At 34.8% G+C, this 12144-nt stretch overlaps 1 protein-coding gene across 1 annotated transcript in view; it reads right to left on the reverse strand.

The window, feature by feature from the left end:
• The window catches only part of LOC144442505 (gamma-butyrobetaine dioxygenase-like), a 161620-nt gene that overhangs the window by 118924 nt on the left and 30552 nt on the right, over positions 1 to 12144 (reverse strand). Inside the window, exon 3 of the mRNA XM_078131866.1 lies at positions 796 to 887. Coding sequence (XP_077987992.1) covers positions 796 to 887 — 92 coding nt within the window. The remainder of the gene's footprint in view (positions 1 to 795; positions 888 to 12144) is intronic.

Consider the following 12144-nt stretch of genomic DNA (forward strand, 5'->3'; position numbering starts at 1 on the left):
TCACTGCTGTTTTCGAACCCCTTTCAATTGTGAATCATCCACAGATGCCTTCCATGTTCTGATGACTCAAAGACATTCAAAAGTGTGGCCTAAATTTCATAATTTGGATCGCCCAAACAGATGTTTTGAATTCCACAATGCCATTATCAGGTGGTTGCAAGATCGTAACTTGGGATGGCAAAAGCAGAAATAATCCTTGGGAGAACAGTTTGCCAGCGTTCATGGGGAATGTTTATGGGTGATCGATCCACCAGTTGTGTGTTTCCATAACCCCCCCATCACCGCATCATTTTTTTAATTACCTTAGGACGAGAAACAAAACCTTTTTTTTTTTGCCTTATATGCTTAATATTTCTTCATCTATACACCCCCAAATGCATCCCCATTAAATTTCATCAAAAATCTGCTTAGTAGTTTTGGAAGTAAAGATTTTTTACCAAAACATCATGTCATGAACAATTTTAATCTACAAACCCCTAGGAACATTCCCACAAAATTTCAGACCAATCTGCCCAGTAGTTCTTGAGTTTAAATGACACAAATCACACACCTGTGATGTGATCATTTTACTTTGAATAATTTCCCAACTAGACAACAAAAGTAATGTCCCCCACCAAATACAATGTACCAAGTCATTTGGTTTGGTAGTTTTTGAGTTTAAGTTGTCCACACACAGACAAACACAGACAGATGGACACCATCTTGCCTACTGAATTTTCTCAATTCAGTTTTGCTAAAAAGCTAAAGGCTTTGCACTTACAGAAGTTTCTATTTTTATCTTAATTCACTACTCACCTGCAAATTTCACCATCAGGCCATTTGATTCGCACATCTCCAGCTTCTTTTCTTATGTCAATTACTATCTCTGATTCTGTTTTAGCTTGTCCCTAAGAATTCAATTCAAAAATGAAGAAATGGGATAGGGAAGTTAACAAAATTGTAAAATGCAACAGATGTTACAGTACGAGTCCTCACGTAGCCAGCATATACCAAAATCTGGGCTGTGCTGTTGGGCTGGGCTCTTAGCCAGGTTGGGCTGTGCACTTGAATAATGAACTTGAATCATAATATATAACAAGCAACCTAGCAGTCATAATAGCTTCAATGAGAATTTTTTTTAAAATCCCACGTATTAAAATTGAGCATAATCTGTACCACATCATTTTTACCTTCTGTAAGGAAGGTCTTAATAATATATAGCGATGAAGTCTGTGTGTCTGTGCGTGTGTGTGTGTCTGTATCACGATTCCGAAAAAATGGCTGCAGCAATTCAAACGAAATTTCATAGACATCTTAATAGGGTAATGGCAAGAACTGATTAGGTTTTGGTAATAATCCGATGAATATTAATGACCAATTTGAGTAATTAATCGATCGAACGAGTATAAAGTTGGCGTCAGATTCAGATTCAGATTCAGGTAGCGTTATCTTATCATTACAGCCTTTTTATCTCTGGACTACATTAGTTCATATTTAGACTAGAGAAATAGTACCTCATAAACAAGGGAAGTTTAGCTTTTATGTCAACAAAGTAGATTACATCCTTGAGTGTCAATTTTATCAGGCCCCTACCCTCCTGGGACTACTTTTTTTATTTTTCTTTAAACACACATGAACATAATGTTAATTTGAAAAGACAATGAGCGCAGCATAGGCATAGATACAAAAATTAAGTGTTGAATATATATCTGAAACTCACTTATTAAATAAAAGCTATACCATGATTTCATGTGAAACAAATAAATATGAAAAATATAACAAGACTAGAATACTGTATGTGTACATGTATATATGAATGTATATATATATACAAATGTATATATTATGTAATATAAAGTGTGGTAAATAATTACACATTTTCAATTTCAGTCACAAATTATTGCTTTGATTTCAAACATTTACTAGTATGTTGACACGAAGTGGTTGCTATAGGTAACTCTAACATACAACAATTAAAATAAGAATTACACATGATGAAATCCAGCCAAATGCATAACATAAAAAACTTTTGAAAACAACAACACCTGACATAATATGAAGCATAACAAATTATGATATTCATCAAATAATGATATAAAACTGTGGTATTTGAAATAAGTACTCATATTCAGAATATTTTCCATAAGTTTCTGTTTCCTGAACATTTCAGCTGAGAAATAAACTTTTAGTTATGATGAATAAAAAAAACCCTGACACTATTCTTGAACTTAGAAATACATAAAGCTATCAGAATTCATAGACATAAGTTAAACAATCATCTAAACATTGGACACGACAAAAGTTCTCCAATATTTTGACATCCAAAATTTCATATACAAAAGTGTAGTTAATAATTTTCGTTTCAGGGCAATTTTCACAATTCAGATACATGTACATCTTTCCTCATACTGCTCACTGGTGAGACAAGAACTAAATATTTCTTTGTTGACACACCTTTTGTATTGTAGGTAATTTTTTCCTTCCACCATTATCACAAATACTAGTTTATGGAAAAGATTATTGGTTTCATTACTTTCATCACATTTGAGCTGCATGGCCAGTTTACTTGCAAATGTGTACAATGGTAATGATCCTGATGTATCACAAGCTTTTCTAAGTTCAACACATTTTTTCCTCACACTGTATACTCAGAATACTTTTTGAATTTGAAGAGCAGCAGCATGTTCCCTGCAAAACTTATTGAAAGCATCAGCTGCTTCTCGAGAGTCTTCACTCTCCTTAATCAAACTCATTTGATACTTGATACCTTTCTAAATATGAAAGAACTGTGCTAAAATTGGATCCTGTTTATATGCACCCCCATGTCTTGTAGAGTGCTGAAAGTACAAGCGGGAGTGTTGATAATTGGCATGCTCCCTACCCTGAGACTGCAATCTGCCAATTGGAAAAGGAAGAGTTTCCATTAATTGTGGCACAATATCTATATACTTCATCATGTAGGGTGGGAGAGCTTCATAACCATACCGCATTTTATATAACTGATAAAAAACTTCTGTACTTTCCTTATATTTTGTGATGTCTTCCTGTGAGTGTTTAAAATGCTTCTTGTCAACAAAGATACATGTATCAGGCTTATCTGTTAATAATTCTGTCATTTTCTCTTCATTATCTATTCGGATCATCTGGTAGAAACTGTTCCAAATTAATTTGACCAGGTCAAGCTATGAATACGAATCATCAAGATGCAAGGCAGCCCTTACATTTTGGGGCAACACAAAACTACAGGACATTTCTGACACCACACCCTGAAGAGGATGTGGAAAAGAATCATCTTCTCCTTCCGATGGAGGACTTATAATTGCCAGGGCATGATCAGCATTTAAAGTTAAAGTTTCAGACTCATTGACCAAGTATTTTTTGAGATATAAGTTTTTGACCAAAATTGAACATTTTACACCTAATTTGCATATCACTCATGAATCATTGTATGCTTAATATTTCTTCATCCATACATCCCTAGATGCATTCCCATTAAATTTCAGCCCAATCTGCTCAGTAGTTTTGGAATTATAGATTTTTAACCAAAAAGATACATTTTTAGCCGTAATTTGCATATTACTGATAGAATCATCATGTCATGAACAAATCTTACTTTACAGCCCCTTAAGAATGTTCCCACCAAATTTCGCACCAATCTGGCCAGTAGTTTCTGAGTTTAAGTTTTTTGACCAAAAATCACATTTTTTGACCAAAATCACACACACCTGTGATGCGATCATTTTGATTTGAACAATTTCCCAACTAGACACCCAAGGTAATGGACTCACCAAATATCATGGCAATCGGTTCAGCAGTTTTTGACTTTAAGTTGTTTACACACACACACACACAGACAGACAGACAGACAGACGCGGGGCGATGCCTATAGAAGAAAATATATATAAATGCCTATATAAAAATGTACAATGGCCAAATTTCTTTCGTGATGTGGAAACTCATTTTATTCAGCAACATTTCAGTACACAAGCAATTCATTGCAACATAGGTACTCATCTGTCCCCCAATCTCACGTCCATCTCCATAAATTTTCCAATGCTGCATTGCTTTTTTTTCAAGAAATTTGTATCTAAATATGAGCACCTGAAACATCATCTCTGGGTCTATGAACCACCCCGTAGCAGTGCGTCTAGGTAGCAACACTGCCTGAAATTCATGCTTGATATTAGCCTTAGAACGGAGTACATCTCTACGTTTAGGAATAATGCCCGGCAACAGTTTTCGTAATTCCTCAGTCAACCTTACACCAGAAGAATTTTCTTCTAAGTTTACAAAATCTGCTTCAGAAAGTTTTAAAACTGGTGAACTGTCAGAATCCTGAAATAATTGATTGAAAATTACTTTTCTTTTTAAAATTCCTGACAGACTGATCATTGCTATGATGTCATCATTGGTGAAATACCCATCAAACTTATTTTTTTCAGTGGATTTATCTTCCAATGAAAACAAGGATGAAAGGACATTTATAAACTTGGATCTGTCTTGACTTGTTGATTGTTTAGCAAATCTCTTCAGTGCTGTCGATAGCTTTGTAGTTAGTGATTTCTTGCTTTTCAATCTTGTAGCAAATCCTAATTTGTTTCTAACAGTTGAGTTTTTCAGGGGTGGACTACCTGGTGTATTAGTGATCACACTAGACTTTCTCTGTACTTCTGTTCTTATCAGTGTCTTTAGCTGATTTCTTATGGCTAAATTTGCTATCATTTCTTCTTGAACAATTGCGGCAAGCCCAGTTCTTAAAGTCTCTTTTGCTTTTTTGTTCCCTCCCCTGAACTGACAAAGAATTAAATTAAGTGAAGATATTCTGATAAACTTTTTTCCATTCATGTAGCTTTGTATTGCATCCTTCCACAGATTTTTTTCTAGGCATCTGTCTATAAACTTATATCCTTCCTTCCTTACATGTGGAAGCAAGCCTGCTAATTAAAAACTATGTTTAGTGTCAATAAAAATTTCATCTGCAAGAATAATCTCTATTATCTGCCCCATGATGTGCACTTGCCCTGATTTTAAAGAATTTTGATTGGGAAAGATCTTAGAATTGTGTTCAGACAGCACATCTTGCGATGCACCTAGTGCTTGGTCTTTTTTGAGAACATGTCCCCCTTTAATCTTGAGTATGATAGCCTGTGCAGATATTACTTTGATCATTTGTTTATGTTTACACATGTATTTCTTGTCAACTTTCTTGGATGAGGTTAGCGGATCTCAACCCTGATTAACAAGTATTTTGTTAAAACCTTTGAAACCAACCTTTTTTATTTGCCTGTCACACCCAATGAAATAAAAAATACAGGTACATATAAATGAATCACACCCATTATACTGATAATATATACCATTTTGGGCATTTCTTGAAGTATTGACTTGGACTTTTTGGACACTATATGCTGAATCAGAAATATCATTGGTACGTGTACTACTATCCCCTCTATTTGTTGGCTTGTAAATATCACTTGTGCTTCTATCAAGTCTATATACTACCTTAGAAATATCACTACTGCTTCTATCCAATCTATTTACTGGGTCAGAAATATCATTACTGCTTCTATCCAATCCATTCATTGGCTCAGAAATATCACTACTGCTTCTATCCAATCCATTCATGGGCTCAGAAATATCACTACTGCTTCTATCCAATCCATTCATGGGCTCAGAAATATCACTACTGCTTCTATCCAATCCATTCATTGGCTCAGAAATATCACTACTGCTTCTATCCAATCCATTCATGGGCTCAGAAATATCACTACTGCTTCTATCCAATCTATTCATTGGCTCAGAAATATCACTACTGCTTCTATCCAATCTATTTACTGGGTCAGAAATATCACTACTGCTTCTATCCAATCCATTCATGGGCTCAGAAATATCACTACTGCTTCTATCCAATCCATTCATTGGCTCAGAAATATCACTACTGCTTCTATCCAGTCCATTTACTGGGTCAGAAATATCACTACTGCTTCTATCCAATCTATTTACTGGGTCAGAAATATCACTACTGCTTCTATCCAATCTATTTACTGGGTCAGAAATATCACTACTGCTTCTATCCAATCCATTCATGGGCTCAGAAATATCACTACTGCTTCTATCCAATCTATTTACTGGGTCAGAAATATCACGACTGCTTCTATCCAATCCATTCATTGGCTTCGAAATATCACTACTGCTTCTATCCAATCTATTCATTGGCTCAGAAATATCACTACTGCTTCTATCCAATCTATTTACTGGGTTAGAAATATCACTACTGCTTCTATCCAATCCATTCATGGGCTCAGAAATATCACTACTGCTTCTATCCAATCTATTTACTGGGTCAGAAATATCACGACTGCTTCTATCCAATCCATTCATTGGCTTCGAAATATCACTACTGCTTCTATCCAATCTATTCATTGGCTCAGAAATATCACTACTGCTTCTATCCAATCCATTCATTGGCTTCGAAATATCACTACTGCCTCTATCCAATCTATTTACTAGCTTAGAAATATCACTACTGCTTCTATCCAATCTATTTACTGGGTCAGAAATATCACTACTGCTTCTATCCAATCTATTTACTGGGTCAGAAATATCACTACTGCTTCTATCCAATCCATTCATTGGCTTAGAAATATCATTACTGTTCTATCCAATCTATTTACTGGGTTAGAAATATCACTACTGCTTCTATCCAATCCATTCATGGGCTCAGAAATATCACTACTGCTTCTATCCAATCTATTTACTGGGTCAGAAATATCACTACTGCTTTTATCCAATCTATTTACTGGGTCAGAAATATCACTACTGCTTCTATCCAATCTATTTACTGGGTCAGAAATATCACTACTGCTTCTATCCAATCTATTAACTAGCTTAGAAATATCACTACTGCTTCTATCCAATCTATTTACTGGGTCAGAAATATCACTACTGCTTCTATCCAATCCCTTCATTGGCTTAGAAATATCACTACTGCTTCTATCCAATCCATTCATTGGCTTACAAATATCACTACTGCTTCTATCCAATCCATTCATTGGCTTACAAATATCACTACTGCTTCTATCCATCTATTTACCTGGTCAGAAATATCACTACTGCTTCTATCCAATCTATTTACTGGGTCAGAAATATCACTACTGCTTCTATCCAATCCATTCATTGGCTCAGAAATATCACTACTGCTTCTATCCAATCTATTTACTGGGTCAGAAATATCACTACTGCTTCTATCCAATCTATTAACTAGCTTAGAAATATCACTACTGCTTCTATCCAATCTATTTACTGGGTCAGAAATATCACTACTGCTTCTATCCAATCTATTTACTGGGTCAGAAATATCACTACTGCTTCTATCCAATCTATTTACTGGGTCAGAAATATCACTACTGCTTCTATCCAATCTATTCATTGGCTCAGAAATATCACTACTGCTTCTATCCAATCTATTCATTGGCTCAGAAATATCACTACTGCTTCTATCCAATCCATTCATTGGCTCAGAAATATCACTACTGCTTCTATCCAATCTATTCATTGGGTCAGAAATATCACTACTGCTTCTATCCAATCCATTCATTGGCTCAGAAATATCACTACTGCTTCTATCCAATCTATTCATTGGCTCAGAAATATCACTACTGCTTCTATCCAATCCATTCATTGGCTCAGAAATATCACTACTGCTTCTATCCAATCTATTCATTGGCTCAGAAATATCACTACTGCTTCTATCCAATCCATTCATTGGCTCAGAAATATCACTACTGCTTCTATCCAATCTATTCATTGGCTCAGAAATATCACTACTGCTTCTATCCAATCTATTCATTGGCTCAGAAATATCACTACTGCTTCTATCCAATCTATTCATTGGCTCAGAAATATCACTACTGCTTCTATCCAATCCATTCATTGGCTCAGAAATATCACTACTGCTTCTATCCAATCTATTCATTGGGTTAGAAATATCACTACTGCTTCTATCCAATCCACTTAAGGAACTCTCAAGAGTAACTTGTACATCCGGGTAGAGTTGAATTGCCCCAGTAGTAAGGAATATAGGAATGCGAGACCACTAGATTGACAACCCTTAAGCATTTTAACTTTTAAAAAAATTGTTTAATCTATATTAAATTTTAGTAAATACAAACATGACCTTGTTGTTTGATAGTTAAGGGTATCTGGAACGACAATGAACGACAACTCTCTGAATTAAGACAATCATTTGAACAAATGTTTTAAATATATTTATGATAGTATATACCATGAGGAATAACTGTATTACTTGTGGTAGGTCGGCACCTGAATTCAAATGTGAAATTTGCAACAAGTGTTTTAAACATAAACATAATTTTATTAAACATGAAAATATAAAACATGAAAATATAAAACACTTCTGTGAGAATAATAAATATGAATATCCTGATGTATGTCTAACATGTGATCATGTTTTTACCGAGTTCACATGTGATAAATGCGGGTTTGCATATAAATATGAGTGTCATTTAAAGAAATATCTTAACAGAGGAACACCTTGTGTTAAAGAACCTAAGAGATATTTCTGTGATTGTGGTTTAGAATTAGGTAGTTTTTTTGCATTGTATAGACATAAAAAGAAAAGTTGTAAGTTGTGAAATACCAATTGAACAAATAAATATTATATAAATATGGATTAAAATATATATCTTATTTATATATAACATGGATAAGATTCGTAACCCACTCACTAACCGAATGATAAAAGTCGGTGGTCATGTTTACTTTAAGCTTATACAGAATGGTGTTTTACAACACATTCCTAATACTGCATCTTTATGAGAAGAGAATATTTTGGATTGGCCAGTACCTGATAATCTTCCTCGACCATTAACAGAAGAATACATCATGAATCCTATCACCAAACATATGGTTAAAGTAGGTAATGGTACATATCAAACTCTTATTAACAGAGGTTACCGGTATGTAGGTGGTGTTTTTATACCACTCAGATACTATGAACTTGAGAGAGCTTTAAATGGATATGTGAAGTCATATGAAATTGATATAACTGAGAACGAACCTCAAACACAATTAACTGAAAATAAATCGTTCATAAAGGAAATCTTAGAACAAAGTTTACAAGATACAGGTGGAATTAATATATTAACCTTGAAGATAAAATTTGTTAAAAGTGGTAAAAATATGGAGGAGATAACAAGTGATGGTTATTTTAATAAACAGAGACTGGCATTTCCAGGGTTAGGTAGATTTGTACCAAATATTAGTTAAGAGCCTGATTGATATAGTAATGGGTACAAAATACAAGTTGCGAGGAAATTCTACATAGTACCACATGCATAGTTGCAGATAAAATCTACATAACTACAAACACGGAAGTCTTGTGTGCCAAGTGTCCATTGTATATTCAATATGGCAACAAGTTTGAGTCATACTCGCCAAGGTAAGAATGTTGATTTTTGATTCCCAAAATCGAAAATACATATTCATGTAGTGAGGGTTCTGGGAAGAATGAGTTAACAGACGAACATGGAAAATTTCATTGATCAATTCCACAATTTGTGAGAGGAGTTAACAAAAAAAAATTTCTACCATGGGGATGTCTTGTTCTAAAACACACAAACGATCCCAATACGAATAAATGTACATGTATAGCATACCATAACGTAAGAATCAGATAAAAAATTAATAGTGTCAGCTGGCTGGCTTTAAGTGTTGCATGTGGCAGCTTGTATAGGATATGCTAATGTGTAGCAATGTGTATTGGGCTCATCAACCCCACGGTAGAACAATTTTTTGGCTAACTCCTCACAAACAGTGGAATCAATCAATGAAATTTTCCATATTGGTCCGTCAACTCACATTCATCCCGAAACGCTCGCTATAGGAATACATATTTTCGATTTTTGGAATTAGAAATCTACTAATTCTTAGTACCTTAGTGACAATTACTCAAACTTGCCACAATGAACACTGGGAATGCTGGGTAGATTTTGAACTAACATCCTTGTACATGGTACTCTCTAGAATTTCTTCGCAACTTGTATTTTAGTACCCATTACATCTTAATGTCTTTCACATCATATCTTATCTGTGTACCAATACTAATAGTTGCTACATACACACTCTACTTCAGTAAAGTTTAGTAGAGTTCTTTGAGAAGGTAGATGTGGCAATTTCTTGTTGGTTCATTTGGTTATACTGATGAGAGCAACCAACTCTTTCTCATTTTCTGGTGTTCAGTGCTATTCGCCATCAGTAATCCTCAACATGCTGTTCTCTAAACCTTGGTGCTCATTTAAAACAAGCCCTGTTATTCATTGCTCCTGTCCTTGTCACAGATCTGGTCATCTACAAATACCATTTCCAGTCAAAAACCTCATTCTTCTTCCCAGACTTCTCATCCCAGATGCTTGGCTCAGCACTGACTGAAAAATAAAAAAGAATAACATTGTCAGTAATATTCAAAGTACACATTAGTTAGTGTATACTATAGTAACTTTGCTTAGTAACATTTATAAAGTTCTGCAAAGTATCCATTGTGGAATACTTTAAGTTTATCAACCTGGCTCTTTACTTTTAGATTCTTTATTTACCCCATGCAATCTGAGCTTACAATGTACTTTATTTAGCACTGTAACTCACTTGTCAAACACTGAATGGTAAGGTACATTGTATATCATATGATATGTTAGGTTTTTCACAATAACGTGATCCTGAATCGGAGTGGAGATCTCTTGATTAGTTGCATCAAGACAATTTTATCATCAAATGTAAACATCAATATTGAGTCAGATGATGTATTCATCAGAAGAAAAAATAAATATTGGTTTTGCAATAAAATGATAAAAGTGATGCAACATCACTTACAATTTACATTTTACTTCACTAAACATCCTTTGCAAGTAAATTGTTCAGCTCAAATGAGAGAGAAACCTACATTGTAGTTATGTATTTAGAATATATTTTTGATCCTGTTTATACATGATGTACATGTACAAAATGTATGTATATTGAGTAAAACTGTTTGGAAGAGTAAGCAGACCATCACCATATCATCTATTTGAGATTACACTATGCACTCAAAAGCCATTTAGAACAAAAAATGTGGAATATATATAACTGTGGTCGTTCTATGTTACAACATATGTCTCCGTGACTGGTTCTGCAGTGTTCAAAATATTAGCCAAAACTTTCAAAATTGCCATTACTGTCCGCAATGTTTCTTTGATATTACTGGCACTGGTAAATAATGTTATTTTTCAATATTTTTCTTCATTCAGTTGGAAAGTACTTGTAAACTCTGGGTTGTCACTACCTGTCACTCGGCTGAAAAATACTCGGCTAGTAATTCGTAGTGACAATGACACCTTTGGTTACTCCTATTTTCCTTGGATGAATGAAGAATAATGTAGGTGTAACATCTAATTGTACGTTACGTATCCCCAAAACAGTAAAAATCTATTTACACCAAGTCTTCATAGCACACACAGTCCCCTCCCCTTGTGAAATGACTTTGGATGGAGACATGATTTAACCCTCTTCCTGCCAAGCTTCTCCATCCGTTAAGTGGTTACAAATGTAAGTCAATTCCCAATCAACTATTAAGTTTTGTGAGTCCATAGATTTATTTTGTGTTGTTTCCAAAATAACTCTTCTTTTGAATGTTCAGTTTTAGTACTGTTGCAAAATTCTTTTAATGTTTTGCCTATATCAAAGATTTTGTATCAAAAGGTTTTTGTGTGATAAAAATGTGTACTTTATCTTGTCTGCATACCATTCACCAGGTTAGACCCCCATTGAAAATGGTCTGCTCCAAGCCTAATTTAAAACATAATTTGCATAAAATACATGTACTTACTTCAAAAATCGCCGAAAATCCAAAGGGGTAACTCTTGCATTCCAAATCCCAACAGTCCTCAATTCCCTTATAGCTTATGTGGTCAGACAAGCATTGATACAACCATTATGCACAGTCCATATTCACTGCAAGTAGAACCTCACGATGGTCGATGGCCGGCTCGATCAAGAGTCAGATCTGACCAGCCACACACAGCGATCATGGCGGGTCGCGGGTCAATATTCTGTCCCATGAGGTTTGAGTGAGGCCCAAATAGTATCCAGTTATGGTTCATAATCGTGGTCATA

The sequence above is a fragment of the Glandiceps talaboti genome, chromosome 11 (assembly GCF_964340395.1).
Source record: "Glandiceps talaboti chromosome 11, keGlaTala1.1, whole genome shotgun sequence".
In the NCBI taxonomy this organism is placed as follows: domain Eukaryota; kingdom Metazoa; phylum Hemichordata; class Enteropneusta; family Spengelidae; genus Glandiceps; species Glandiceps talaboti.